General features: G+C 39.2%; 1 protein-coding gene across 1 annotated transcript in view; it reads left to right on the top strand.

Annotated features, from left to right (window-relative positions):
* Positions 1-576: 576 nt before the first annotated feature.
* LOC308090019 (WD repeat-containing protein 44-like) overlaps positions 577-16,111 on the top strand; it is a gene marked incomplete at its 5' end in the record, with an annotated part of 51,182 nt that continues 35,647 nt past the window's right edge. Inside the window, 5 exons of the mRNA XM_080435046.1 lie at positions 577-585; positions 5,274-5,410; positions 6,884-6,967; positions 7,315-7,421; positions 11,568-11,719. Coding sequence (XP_080291172.1) covers positions 577-585; positions 5,274-5,410; positions 6,884-6,967; positions 7,315-7,421; positions 11,568-11,719 — 489 coding nt within the window. The remainder of the gene's footprint in view (positions 586-5,273; positions 5,411-6,883; positions 6,968-7,314; positions 7,422-11,567; positions 11,720-16,111) is intronic.

Here is a 16,111-nt window from a genome sequence, read left to right as displayed (position 1 = left end):
TAGGCCAGGAGCAGGACATCAAAGGCAAGAATCAAATCAATGAAGACCTCTATAAGGTCGAAACGTTGCGCCATTAATAAAATTGTTTGGGGCACTTCAAAGCAGCGTGCAGATGTTTTAACCTTCTAGAGAGGAATGAAATATTCAATCGAGCAATCCATACATTCAGGTCTGCAATTTCCCCAAAGGAAAAGGGCATACTCAGTACTCAATCTGAACAGAAAGCAGGAATACAAATGTTTTCCCCACTGGCTATAAAAATGCATGATCAGAGGAGGAAGAGGGATCTCAAGATTCTTGGAATCCCCCTTTCCCTACCCTCGTCCCATCCCCAGCAAATCCAGCCCTGCAGGCAGTTATTCTGGTCCAAACTACTGCAAATGCATGGCCTGTACCCTCGCCAGGCTTATCATCAATACGAGGCGACTATAAGGGCTTGACAGATGATTGGATTGGTGATTTCCCGCCTTTGGTGTTTCCTGCCACTGATGGTCAGGGTCATTGATTACCACACTTGCTAGGATTACTGTGTTGTGCAATCTTGTACCACAATTTTTATACAAGTGGTTCTTGAACATGTTAATGGTAGGGTAAGTGGTGGAAAAAGCACTCAAATGTTTTACTTATGTAATGTAGAAGTACTCTGTTACAAGTAAAAGTCTGGAATTCAAAATATACTTGAGTAAAAGTACAAAAGTGTTGGTATCAAAATGTGCTTAAAGTACCAAAAGCAAAAGTACTAAAATGTTTGAAAATAGCAGATCTACAAGCTCACGATGCGACGCGTTGTGAGCTTGTAGATCGGCTATTTTCAAATAGCCTAGGTATAAAATAGGGCTAAAGTGGTTCACCTAAAAAATTGCTTATTTTCTATCACACACCCCATGAAGCCTTGAATTCATGGATTTATTTTTGTTTTTGTGGCATTCCTAAGCCAATAATTTGATGACCGGGTGTGTATCCGGTAGGAGACACAAATAATCTACTTTGTGTCTCTTACCGGATACATTAGCCAGTAGGAGACGGGAATCAAATTATTGGCTTAGGAATGCCACAAAAACAAAAATAAATCCACTGATTCAAGGCTTCATGGGGTGTGCAATTGATAGAAAATAAGTAATTTTTTGGGTGAACTCCTCCTTTAGTGTATATGTTTTATAATGTAATAATTTATATCTGCAAAGTAACTAGTAACTAAAGCTTACAGATAATTGTAGTGGAGTAAGAGTACAATATTTAACTCTGATATGTAGTGGAGTAGAAGTAAAAGTATAGACAATTGCAATATATATATATATATATATATATATATATATATATATATATATATATATAGCCTTTTTGGGCGGTGAAACCGCCCCTATAAGTGAGGTTTGGATATTTGTACAACAAATCCTGCGCTGTGATTGGCCAAAAATGTACCCTGCCTAACCCTGCACCGTGATTGGCCAATCACAGTCTATTCAGGACTGTGATTGGCCAGTGTCACATGACACATGTGCATAGCCCTATATAAGAAACCATAACTTAAAATAAACACAAATTTGTTTTTTTTAAGTTATGGTTTCTTCCATCATAAAGAGTGTTTCAATAAATGTATTTATTTTTTGTACATGATTGGTTGACTCCATTCAGTATTGTGATTAGCTAGCAAGACACCGCCCACTTCACACTGTGATTTTTTTATAAAGCAAAAGGGTTTTGTTAAAAGCTATATAATCTGATAGTAAGCATTGCTATAGAGAGTTTGTTCAGTAACAGGAGTCTCCTTGTCTCTGCAGCTCTTTAGTAAATGTGCATTTTCAGGTGGGTTGCCAATTTTCAGCCAATCAGAAAAGATTACCCATTTAATTATCACCTTCCATTTCTATAGTGTTCCAGATCCAATGTTGTCTGCTCATTTCTTTGTGTCATCACTTCCAATTGCACGTGTTTATCCTGTATCCTGTCTGTGTGAGTTCTCTCTCCTGATTGGATACAATTGGTATCCCTACTGAAAATGTAACACCATAAGAGGATATGTATATCCACATGTATGAAAATAGCATAATCACAGAGCTTGTAGATTATGCTATTTTAAAATAACCAAAGTATAAAATAGGTTTAAAGTGGTTATATTGATTTTGATAATTGCTGATTTTGCTGGGGACCCCCTGGAACCCCCTCAAGGAACCCTGGGGGTCCCCAGACCCAACTTTGAGAACCGCTGCTATAAACCTTTTATGTAGCCTGGTTCCAGACGAATCTGCTGATGCGAAAAAAATTGCACTTGGCAGATTAGGTCTGGCCCCTCTCAATAGAGATTGGATTTCTCTCCCTCCGAAGTTGTGAGGGACCAATCAGGGCCCAGTATGCAAATATGGGGCGGGTTTATCACCAGAGGCATTTTTTTTTATTTGTCCCTCGGAAATGCAGGTTCCACACAGAGATTCCAGACTAATATCTACACAGTGATATTAGTCTGGTCATGCCAGGCTAATTTAGAAATACTCCGTTACAAGTAAAAGTCTGGAATTAAAAATTTACTTGAGTAAAAGTACAAAAGTATTGGTATCAAAATGTACTTAAAGTACCAAAAGTAAAAGTACTAAACTGTTTGAAAATAGCAGATCTACAAGTTCTATTTTATAGTATAATAATTGATCATTGCAAAGTAACTAAAGCTGTCAAATAATTGTAGTGGAGTACAATTACAATATTTGTCCCTGAGATGTAGTGGAGTAGAATTAAAAGCACTGAAAATTGGAAATACTCTTAGTAAAGTAAAAATACCTCCAAATTGTACTTAAGTACAGTACTTGAGTAAATGCACTTAGTTACTTTACACCACTGATCACACGTTATAGAGATACTTTTTTTTTTACCTGCACCTGGACCCATTTGGATTAGATGTACACACCAGCAGTTCACCTTTTTTTCCCAAACCATAACTACCACTAAGTGCTCTGTGCTCATCATCAGTGACCAATAAGCAAAGAGGAACCTCATCGTGTTCTTTGTCTCCAGGTCTCAGTGTGCAAGAGGAAGCACCGATGATTGTGTCCTTCTTATTCACACAGGCTTTGTGAAAATCTACGTTTCCACAGTTCCTCATTTTTTTAATATTTCAGCAGACAGACGCTCTTTAGACATCAAATATAGCCAGAGACAGTGACTCACTTTCTTTCACACACAAACACACACTTCCTATTCTCTCACGATGCGCTCGTGATGATGAAGTTGTGTCAAAATAAATACATAAACTACAATTACTTAAAAAGTATGAATGATAAACTCTAACTCTTTAAGTTGGGATAGAAAATAAAGGGATAGTTCACCCAGTAGTTAGATTCTCAAGCTAATAGAAAGTACAGCGTTAAGTTAGAAAGCTGAAACAGAAGCCATTGCTCTTGCATTAAGGGAAAAACACTTTTTTTCCTATGGATTAGTCACCCCATGGGGACTTGAATTCATGGCTATTTTTGAGTGGTGCCAACCACTCTTACATTTGACCGTGTCTGTGTGTCCGTCTGTGTGTCCGTCTGTGTGTCCGTATGAGCACGGCCTCTCTGTATGTTTGAGCACAGCCTCAACAGCTGCGGCTGATTGCAACACAAAGATGCAACCATACAGGTACAGGTACAGTACAGTACAGACCGTACAGTACAGTACAGACCGTACCGTACAGTACAGTACGTACAGTACAGTACAGTACAGTACAGTACAGTACAGTACAGTACAGTACAGTACAGTACAGTACAGGTACAGGTAGAGGTACAGTACAGTACAGTACAGACCGCACAGTACAGTACAGTACAGTACAGTACAGACCGTACAGTACAGTACAGTACAGACCGTACAGTACAGTACAGTACAGTACAGACCATACAGTACAGTACAGTACAGTACAGACCGTACAGTACAGTACAGTACAGTACAGACCGTACAGTACAGTACAGTACAGTATCGTACAGTACAGTACAGTACAGTACAGACCGTACAGTACAGTACAGTACAGTACAGGTAGAGGTACAGTACAGTACAGGTACAGTACAGTACAGTACAGTACAGTACAGTGTACACACACACACACACACACACACACACACACACACACACACACACTTTTGAGTAAAAATACTTAAAATGAGTAAAAATACTTAAATATTAGTAAAGATACTTTAAAGTTCCTAAACTGAGTAAAAATACTTTAAATGAGTAAAAATACTTAAAATGCGTAAAAATACTTAAAAGATGTTAAAATGAGTAAAAACACATACCAATCTGTACAAACATTTTAAAGTACTTAAAATGAGTAAAAATACATTGAAGTCATCAAAGTCTGTAAAAAGTTACTAATGAAATGAACTCATGAAAGGCACCACTCTCTTCACACTGGGTGTGATTTTTCAGTTTTTGTGGCATTCCTAAGCCAATAATATGATGACCAGCGCTAGGTAGGCAGCGGTTCCGGTAGGAGACACAAAGGAGACTCTTTGTGTCTCCTACCGGAACCGCTGCTGGTCATCAAATTATTGCCTTAGGAATGAGACAAGAACTAAAAAATATCCATGAATTCAAGTCTCCATGGGGTGACTAATCCATAGAAAAAAAAGTCATTTTGGGGGTGAACTATCCCTTTAAGCCATACATGGGCAACTGGCGGCCCGGGGGCCACATGCGGCCCCCACCTTCACTTAATGCGTTCTGCAGGTTAATATCGGAATACTGATACATTATTGATTTCAGCTGTTAGACTGCATAAACATGCATATATATTATAATTAGAAGCTTAAGGACTAGTATTACAATTCTATTCTCTTTTTTATGGCCAATGTATTTGTATTTAAGTTCATAAAGTTAGTAAAAATTTTGCTTTTCAGGATTCCATTTCAAAAATAGCAAAAACAAATTTAGGATTCCAATTCAAAAATAGCAAAAATAGCAGATCTACAAGCTCAAAACGCGCCGCACTGCGACGTGTTTTGAGCTTGTAGATTGGCTATTTTTGCTATTTTTGTGTGACATAGAATGGCAAAGTACGGCATTTATTTACGAAAATACGGAGGTAAGAGGTGTCTGCCCGACAATATGCAATGTGGCCCTCTGGAGTGTGTGTGGAAATATAGTGGCCCTCTCCATCACCCCTGCTTTAAGCCTTCATCAGAGTTATCTAAAAGAAAACGTTTTCTGAGGAATTCTCAGAAGTTAGTACTCTGTAACTTAACTGCTGTGCTGTCCTGTGGCGCATGCAGGATCAATTAAAGGTGTATTATTGTGTGGCATCCTAACAGGAGATCCTGGCCAGTGTGATGATCAAGAACCTGGACACGGGAGAGGAGATCCCTCTCATCCAGGCCGAGGAGAAGCTTCCCTCGGGGATCAACCCTCTCACCCTGCACATCATGAGGAGAACCAAGGAGTACATCACGTACGTTCTGCTGCAGAACCTTTGGCTAATAAGGCAAATATGCCGTAACCCATTTAGGCCTGAGGTTCCGATTCTGCAAAATGTCTTCTAAAACCGTTTTCTGAAAAACGTATGTTTCTATATCAGTGGTTTTCAAACTTTTTCATGTCAAGGACCCCCAAAATGGTATGAATTTGGCCAAAATATTTTGTTCCAGGGACCCCCAGGAGCAAAGATTTTAGTTAATGTTTGCTTTAAAAGAATATATATTCAAAGATTTGCACACATTTTCACGATTTTTCAAAAGTAGCAGATCTACAAGCTCATAGCGCTGCACTCGGTGCCGCGCTATGAGCTTGTATATCTGCTATTTTTGAATAGCCAAAGTGTAAAATAATGCTTTTTAGCTCAAATGAAAAAGTGACACTGATGCGTTCCAGGTCTTAATGGGTTAATACACTGAGCCCGCACGCGTGTGCATCCTGGACCCACAGTCGCAGTGAACACACACACGGAACCCCCCCACACACACAGACACACACACACGGCCGGACCCACGGGCGCGTCCCGTCGCTCACCCGCCCCCCCACCCCACCCTCACTCACACACACACACTCACACACACACGTACGTTGGTCTAAGCACGTCCTCTGTGTGTGCTTGCGGCAGACGGCAACAGTGTAACACAGTGGGTCTATGGATTCTATGGACGCATGCGCAGTTTGATCATTCATCCCATAGCTCGCGGGGCCATCCCACAGCTGTGCAGCCGTAACCATGGCGACATTCTTTTACATAAAAACTGCTAATAAACAGCTGACAGTTGGGGAAAGCGAAAAACGGGCTTCGCTGTTCCGTGCACATGGTAATGGTCAATGGCTGTGTGCAAATGCAGGTCAATTGCTCCAGCCACTGAGGAGAACCGGGCAGAAGAGATTTTGGCCTCACCACCCTCACAGAGCTTTGGTTAATTATTGGAGGATAGAGTGTTTGTTCAGTAACAGGGGTCTTTCCATTGTCCCCTCCAGTTTCTAAGTTTTGTTTTTATTTAGTTTTGTTAACTAAAGGGCTCTTTAGTAAACAGAACATACATGTTGATGTAGGTCATACATGTCATCCACTCCCCAAAGATAATTTATCAGCTTGTTATTGAACGTTAATTTTAAGTTTTTTAAAGAGCTAGAGAGACAGGGGAGACCCCTGTTATTGAAACATTCTATAGCAATGATTACTATCCGAACATAGAGCTATTTAGCACTTATTTGAACAAAAGATAATCACCTACTGCACCTATAAATGGTTGTAAAGATTTTCCTAAAAGCTAGTACTCAAGTTAATACAGTGGTAGTTTTAATGGGATATGATGGAGTTGATTTTGATTTTGAAACGGAAAGCAAGCCATTTGAACTTCACTGTTTTGTTGTGTTCTGAAAATAACTGTTGGAATGGAAGTGCATGTATTTATAAACTCTGTGTTTTGTTTCTTCCTCTCAGGAATGACGCAGCTCAGTCAGATGACGATGACAAGGCGGCCGCTCCTCTGACAGACACAGACGCTGGAAAACTCAAGCAGAAAACGTAAGCTTTGCATTCTGCTGTCCAGTAGAGCCTCAAGCCAAGGCACACCAAAGGACAAGTCACAATCTCTCCCTCTAACACACACACACACACACACACACACACACACACACACACACACACACACACACACACACACACTCTTTCTCTCTCTTCCTCCGAATATTGCCTAGTGCCTACTAATTAATTAATTAAATATATAAGAATTATAAGAATTTTATTATTATTATTTATTAATTTATATTTAATTTAATTTATTTTATACCTTTTCTTTTTTTGGCACTTTGAGAAAAGCATCTGGTGACCCCTGCATTTGTTGGCGCCCCCAATCTTGTCTTGCCCCACAGGACCCAGTTTAAGAAGTTCCTGGGGAAGTCTGTGAAGAGGGCCAAGCACCTGGCTGAGGAGTACGGGGAGAAGGCCGTCAATAAGGTGAAGAGTGTCCGCGACGAAGGTGAGGACGTTTGATATATCTATATCATCACTGTCGCTAAAAACCTTGTAGCTCCATATTTTAAATGTTTAATGATATTCCTTTGGCTTTTCTGCCTTTTATTGATAGTTTTTTAAGTGGAGATGGACAGGAAACAAGGGAGAGAGACATGCAGTAAAGATCGTCGAGGAACGGGACTAGAACAGGACTCGAACTCGAACCCGCAATGCACTGTCAGGCTACATTAGAGCCTAAGTGCCCGGACCGCTAGCCATGGTCCGGGCCTATATTTTAACTTTTTATGCAATTTTTTTTTATGATACTTTTTTTAATCTACTTTGTCATACTACTAGTGTCACACAAAAGTAGCACAAATAGATGGCTGTTTTTGCCATTTTTGAAATGTAGTTTAGTGTGTCTGTGGAATACTTTTGTATTAACAAGAGGTCGTGACTGAATAATAACTATTAACTATTACCGGTAACTATTTGATCCAGTTCTTTTTTTTTTTTTACATTTCCTGAAAAGTAACAGTTTCCACCGGACACAGACGATGTTATGTTGTGTTTATAGGTGATATAATATGTACAACCATACCTACGTTATGCCTCCGTTTCTATCTACTGACAGCCTCGTTACCTCACACCCCTGACCAGCCCAGGCGCAGAGGGCCAGGTCGGACGCTAACTCCTCTTTTTAAATATGATCATATTTTAACCCTTTAAGACCGGGAACGCATCTGTGTCATTTTAAGATTTATTTGACTATTACGAAATAGCAGATATACAAGGTATATACTGAGCTTGTAAATATGCTATTTATTTGAAAAAAAAAAAATTTTTCTTTTGCAATCTTTGAATATATACTGTATATATATTTTTAAAGCAAACATTTTAACTCCAATATTCCCTGGAACAACATATTTTGAGATGGGGGTACGCGGCCAAATACATATCATTTTGGGGGTCCTTGACATGGAAAAGGTTTGAGAACCACTGATATAGCAACCAAACAACAAACATATGTATTTGGCCGCGGACCCCCATCTCAAAATATTTTGTTCCAGGGACCCCCAGAAGCACAGATTGGAGTTAAAAATGTTGCTTAAAACATATATAATCAAAGATTTGCACACATTTTTACGTTTTTTCAATAAAGTAGCAGATCTACTATATATCTGCTATTTTTGAATAGCCAAAGTTTAACATAATGGTCATGGCTAAAATCTCAAATGACACAGTATGCGTTCCCAGTCTTAATGGATTAATAATAGTCGATCTATTTATTTATTTATCTATCCGCTTTTTTATACTTCTTTGTGTACTTACCTCTGTCTTTATGTCGTCCTTACTGTGGTGCTGCTATGACAACTGAATTTACCTCTGGATCAATAAAGGTCTATCTATTTACTTTCTACAGTTAATTTTACTTTATTATTATTATTATTATTATTATTATTATTATTATTATTATTATTATTATTATTATTATTATTATTTTTCAGAGCTGCTGCTTAAAAGACCAGCTGAAATGAAAATGTAGTTAATATGTCGGAAAATAAAATACACTTCCTGTCAAACAAAAACTATCATGATGCTATATTAAGTAATTTAGCTGAGGACCCCCTGGGGGTCCCCGGACCCCACTTTGAGAACCACTGCCATAGAGGCCAGCAGCATGTCTTTTTTTTATGGGCTTGTAACTTTAACAGCTTTGCTCTCTGCACCATGTGGCTGGTATACAGTCAACCCTACACTATAGAGATTTTATTTTGAAATGTGAGTATTTCAATTGGTCAAACTGGCAATAATATGTCCAGAAGCATCTTCCATAAAACCCTAATGGTCTTGGATGTCACATAAAATCGAAGGTCAAAGCCTCAATCTGTGACAACTGCTTGAGGAAAACACATTTAGAACAATAATACCAAAACAAACACCTTTCACGCTGTTTCACAAATCACAGATTGATACTTGGGCCTGACAAAAACTTTCAGTTATGGGATTTATTTATTTATTGTGTTCATGTATTTGTTTGTTTTTAATTCCTGCATTATGTCAGCATGTTGAATGTAAACAAACATGGCAGATGCTTTTTAACCCATTACGACCCCGAGACCCATTAAATCGCCTTCTAAATCCTGACCCAAGATTTCTGAAAAACTTCAAATATTTATTCAAAAATTACAAAAAAAAATATGTTGCTCTATACTGTACATAGCAACAACAACAACTCCCAAAGAGGTTCCCGGATTGAAAGGTATAGTTACGTATAGGGGTTCCCGTTCTAACTGGGTTAAAGTCGAACAGTACACTAAAATATGTTTCTGAATACATTTGAGTCAAGCAATAGGCAACAGAAACGTGATTCTGCAGCACTGCCTTGTTTGATTTTTTTTACCACGGACAAATACGTATCATTTTGGGGGTCCTTGACATGAAAAAGTTTGAGAACCACTAATATTATATCAACATAAGTACAAAAAAAATACATCTGTAGAATCCCCAGAGGCAAAGATTTGAGTTAAAAAAATTGTTTTGAAAAACATATATATTCAAAGATTTGCACAGATCTTCCAGATTTTTCCAAAAGAATATTAATCTACAAGCTCGCTTGTAGATCTGCTTTTTTTGAAATGCACGAAGTATAAAATAACAGTTAGAGCTAAAAATGGAAAATGACACAGAATGCGTTTCGGGGTTAAAAGATGTGTCTGGAGGAGGTTGAACCCCTCCCCCCGTTGTCTGTGATTGGCTGAGATGTCGCCCACACACACACACACACACACACACACACAGCTCCCGTTTCACTATGAAATAAATAAACGTCATATGGAAATGAAATGCTCTCACAATACCATTTCAGCTCGTCTTTAAAGGTCCACTTCACCCATTTTCAACCTTCTTTATAATGAGCATCAGTGAGGACTAGTTATGTCTACTCACTCTGTGTCTCAGAGGAGCGCTGTGGACAGTTCAGAAACCTGCCTACCAGTGACATCATCGGTAGGCAGGTTACAGTATGTAGCAGTGTTGATTTCGTCGAATAAAACTATGACGAAAAATGTTCGTCGACTACCTTTTTTCACTGACAAAAACGAAATAAAAACGACTAGGATGCCATTATGACGCCATCAAGGCACCGCCAAAATACGTTTTAGGCGACTAAATCAACTGTATATTTAGTCTGCTAAAATCTTATGATATTTAGTCGACGAAACTAGACAAAAACGAAAACGTTTCAGATGACTAATATATGACTAAAACTAAATGGAATTTTATTCAAAAGACTATGACTATGACTAAAACTAAATAAAAAATCAACACTGTTATGTAGATGATCTGAACTGTCCATAGTCCACCAATGAGATACAGATGAGCATTAGTGAGGACCAAATATACATAATGAAGCTAAGGTGGACAATGGGGGAGGTGGTCCTTTTTAACTCCTTGACTGCCAGAAATAAAACATAATTTGCTAAGCCACTGCCAGCGATTTTCGAGTGTTTTCACTAACCTTTTGAAAGATCATAGAATATTCATCACTAGTATGATCGATCCCCCGATCGCTTTAAAAGACGTATCCGAGTCTCGTAGAATCAGGGGGGGGGGTGGGGGGAGAAGCGAGCCGCCGCGATCACCCATTCCATAGTTATTGGCAGTTGAATGTAGGTTGTTTTCACCAAAAAGCAACAGAAACAGATGAAAAGCCATTTTTTGCGATCACGTGGCCCGCTGCTTTTCTACTTCACTGGGAGCCAAACGGTGACCCATAGTTGAGCGAACAGTGCCATCTAGTGGAAAACCACTGAAAACACAAAATCTCGTCATTCTCGTCATTGGCAGTGTGGGCCGTAGCAAAATATGACGATGAATGTCGTCATTGGCAGTCAAAGAGTTAAAGTGCAAATGAAAGCCGTGCTCCAGGAATGTTTTATTTATTTTTTTGGTATTTGTTAGCAGAAACATTTTAGCAATTGATTGTCTTTTTTTCTGACTCAGATGGGAAAATCAAGAGGAGCTTGAGCTTTGGGTTGAGTAAGTTTTAAAGCCTTCAGCTTCACTCTGGAACGCTTTGCGTTTGAATCCTTTGAATCGACTACCGTAGAAATAACATTTCTGGGCTCTTGATGTTGTTTTTCCTTGTTTTGTTTGTGTTTGTTCTAAGTGTTCCACACGGACCAGGACGACCCGTCGTCCAGTGACGATGAGGGCATGCCCTACACCCGGCCCGCCAAGTTCAAGGCCGCCCACAGCTTCAAGGGTCCGTTCGACTTCGATCAGATCAAGGTGGTCCAGGACCTGAGTGGAGAGCACATGGTAAGAGGACAAAAGAAATATATGCAGTATGTCAATTTGAAAGAACCACTCCGGGGTCCCACTTTACTTTGCCCCCTCCTTTTTTCCCTCCACAATTCTTTCAGTTGAAAATAGCGGATCTAACAGCGTCTGAGCTTGTAGATCCGTTTTAGCAGAATGTTCGCCCAGAATAGGGACGCTGGAGTTCATGTGATTAAATGGGAACTTTGTTGGGTATTTAAGGTCCCTTATACACACTGGGAACGTGACAGAAAATGTGTCGCGGATATTTCACATCAAACTATTAATTTAGTGGTGCTTCATTCATAAAGATTGACGTTATGTACTTTGTCTTTTTGCTGTTTGAAATTTTTGCCTCGTTTCGAAAGAATAATTATGTCACTTTATCGCCTCGTTATATTTGTGTTCTGTGTGGAAGCCCTCATGATGCAAACGGCAGTTTAAATTAATGCAAATTAATCGCACGACATAAACACTCCCATCATTGTGACATTAAACACTTCCTAATGCATATATGTCGATGAGAGCTTGCCCTGGGAAATTGAGGGCCAACCTACAGCATGTGACCCACTGGTACGGTTGGACCGTGGTGCTCAACCTGTGGTCCGGGGACCACCAGTGGTCCTTGAGGGGGTTCCAGGTGGTCCCCAGCTAAATGATGGAGAGTTGGTAACCAAATGGATTGGGTAGATATTTAACTCGAGAGTGTAAAATGAAACCAAATGGACCCTTACGGGTCATTTTACGCTCTCGAGAGTTAAATTATTGGTAATTATATACATTACTTAATTAAATAATTGTTATTTTGATGAACGTGTGCCTGTTATCTCTCCTATGGTACCAACATCAATACAGCATGGATGGAATTGTGGACAAAAACAAGTCTGGGGTCTGAGAGGCTAAATCTCATCAAACGGTGGTCCTGTGGCCAGAGATGCTCATAGGCCTGCGTCCTGCGTCTCTGACGCACATTATTGAGAAAGGACGCATTCATGACACCGTCGTGGCGTCCATGGGACGCACTACAGTTTGTCACCAACAACAGAAAAAAATATAAAAGTTATTCGCGAATATTTTACATGGCCACATCCTACTTTATAAACAATAAAATCCACCTAGAAATCGTCTTAGAAAGACGATAGGAACAATAATAATACTCCACGGACGCCGCCATTTTGCGCATGCTCAAACCAGAGAACCCTGCCCAGGGTATATATGTATTACCTTATATGACCGTGGTTCTCAAAGTGGGGCCTGGCCGGCCTTGTTCCAGAGGGTCCCGGCACAATTTATTAACCCATTCAATCCGGTAACACATCTGTGTCATTTTAGATTTTAGGTACAGTATGAACATTATTTCATTCATACTATTCGTCGACTACCTTTTTTCACTGACAAAAAAAATGAAAACAAAATAAAAACTAAGCTATGATGACTAAAACTAAGACTAAATATATTGACAATTTCGTCAACAAATAAAAACTAGACTAAAATGTTAGTGAGGGACGAGTGGAGAAGAGATCCAGTAGAACTTATGTTTGGTTGCGCTCGGGTGTTGCGCTCTGGACAACACAGTCTCACTGCCCCGAAGTCACATATTGACTTTTGTGCAGAACGCCTTCCAGTCACATTGTGAGCGCCCAGCAGTCACAATGTGACTTCCCAGTCATAATGTGACTTTAGGGTAGCTCCATAGAGATACATAGCTCAATAAACAACATGCTAAGAGACGTGGTTTAAATGCAACATAACACACGTCACCACCCAAACAAACCTGGAAATATTCTGTGCATTTTCATATTTTGTTGATCATTTTTCGATAAGTGTTTGTTGAGAACGAGAGATTTGTTTAACTTTTCCAACTCCGTGACGTCACGTCAGATTACTTCCGCATTCCGCGTGTTCGTACTGATGTCTTTATCAGTGTCAATAAAGATCTGACAAAAAAAAGAAAAAAAAAAGTTTTATGATCTATCTATCTATCTATCTATCTACATAAACGTTCAAATGTTTTAAAAAAAAGTACTGACCCTATGGCCACAGATGTTACAATTATGTACGGGTCCTTAAAAGTACCCGTATCTTCCGTATTTTTTAATAAAAAGTATTTTAATCTGATTGGTGGCCATTTTATCAGAGAGTTGTAATGTTGCGTGAGTGCAGTACACCTATCAACCCATAGGGTCACGTCATAACATATGAAGAAAATGGCCAGCAATTGGATTAAAAGGCTTTTTATTGAACATTACAAAAGATACGGGTACTTTTGAGAACCCATACATAATTTTAACATTTGTGGCCATGAGTTAATAATTTTATATTTGAAATTTGAAGGTTTATGTAGATGTACGGGCTGTAAATGGAGAAGTGCAAACACCAGGTTAAAGTTTAGCCATGACTGCCATAATTTATTATGGTTTCCTAGTGTTCCGGCATATACTGCATCCGTATCTGGACATAAACATTCTGTTTCCGTATCCGCTCTTGATACGAAGTTGGTAAACCAATCACGGGACTTGCGTCATGCAAAACTGTTTGCACTTTTTTTATTTACAGCCCTTACATCTACATAAACGTTCAAATGTTTAAAAAAAGCACTGACCCTATGGCCACAGATGTTAAAATTATGTACGTGTCCTTATAAGTACCCGTACCTTCCGTTTTTTCCAATAAAAAGTATTTTAATCTGATTGGTGGCCATTTTATCAGAGAGTTGTAATGTTGCGTGAGTGCAGTACACCTCTCAGCCCATAGGGTCAAGTCAAAACTTATGGAGCAAATGGCCAGCAATTGAATTAAAAGGCTTTTTATTGAACATTACAGAAGATACGGGTACTTTTGAGAACCCATATATGATTTTAACATCCGTGGCCATGAGTTAATAATTTTATATTTGAAATTTGAAGGTTTATGTAGATGTACGGACTGTAAATGGAGAAGTGCAAACACCAGGTTGAGGTTTCGCCATGACTGCCATGATATTTCTATTCCTGCTCCTATGACCCACAATTCATTGCTACTCCCCATTAACAGGTAAGGAGACGTGACTTGTTTTCTCTTCATTCATCTAATAATACAATCTTTAATCTGCACCACTAAATGATAGAACCACATCACATGGCCATTCTTAACATGTTTGGGTGTGTGTATACATTAGAAAGTTGTTGGATCTGTAATAGCTTTGGAGATTTCATGTAGCTAAACTAAGTGCCAGCTTACTAGCCAAGTGCTAGTGCTAGCTAGCTAAAACAACAACACCACAGTCAATTACCTTTAGATTGAGTTTAATGTATCAGCTGTTTTTGGCCTTTGTTTGTGTATATATTTCATATTTATCACATCTGCCTTTGTGGACTTTCTTTGCAAAACACTAAAAGCAAACAGAAATGTTGAATTTATTTTCACCTAAGAGCAGTGGTTCTCAACCTGTGGTTCGGGACCCCCAGGGGGGTCCCCACATGATTTTTTCTTTTGGGGGGGGGGGGGTCCCAGATGACAGTAAAGTGACAATATAAGGACCAAAAAGAAGGAAAAAAAGAAATGAAATGCATAAAAGGTCATCAAGAAAATACTATACAAACTGGTCAAACATTGACCAAATTGTCAAATAATATAAGAAAGATATACAAGCGTTGTGAGCTTGTAGATGTGCTATTTTCATTTTCATTTTGTTAATCTTTGGAAACGAGTCAAACTAAATGTAACGCCTCAACAACTCCTACATTCCAAGTGCTTGTCAGGGTGGGGGGTCCCCAGTTCAAATACGATTATGATGATTATTATGATTATTATAGAGGGTTTTGTGTTATTGTTGGGCTATTCTAAAATAGCTGATCTAAAAGCTCACAATGCCTCGTGATGATGTGTTTGTAGGTCTGCTTTTGGACAGTATGAACCAGTGTAGGATATAGCATGTCTGGATGAAGGCTGTTTACTGTTTTTTTTTCTTTTTCTCTTGCAGATTACTACTGATTTACCTACCTACCTACCTACCTACCTACCTACCTACCTACCTACCTACCTACCTACCGAACAACCTACCTACCTACCTACCTACCTACCTACCTACCTACCTACCTACCTACCTACCTACCGAACAACCTACCTACCTACCTACCTACCTACCTACAGAACAACCTATCCACAAACCAAAGGCACTTTTAAGAGCCACGTTTATTCTCTCTCTCTCTCTCTCTCTCTCTCTCTCTCTCTCTCTCTCTCTCTCTCTCTCTCTCTCTCTCTCTCTCTCTCTCTCTCTGTGTTTGTTCACTGTTGCTGTCTGTTTGTCTTTGTTTTGTCTTTTTGTCCGTCTCTTGTCAAAATGACAAAACCCACGTACAAACCCTGCCCAAACTGCCAGGAACAGAACCAGGCCAACAGCAAAAGCTGTAA

The sequence above is a fragment of the Gymnoscopelus braueri genome, assembly GCF_963280865.1.
Source record: "Gymnoscopelus braueri genome assembly, chromosome: 8".
In the NCBI taxonomy this organism is placed as follows: domain Eukaryota; kingdom Metazoa; phylum Chordata; class Actinopteri; order Myctophiformes; family Myctophidae; genus Gymnoscopelus; species Gymnoscopelus braueri.
This window is presented reverse-complemented; position numbering and strand designations above follow the sequence as displayed.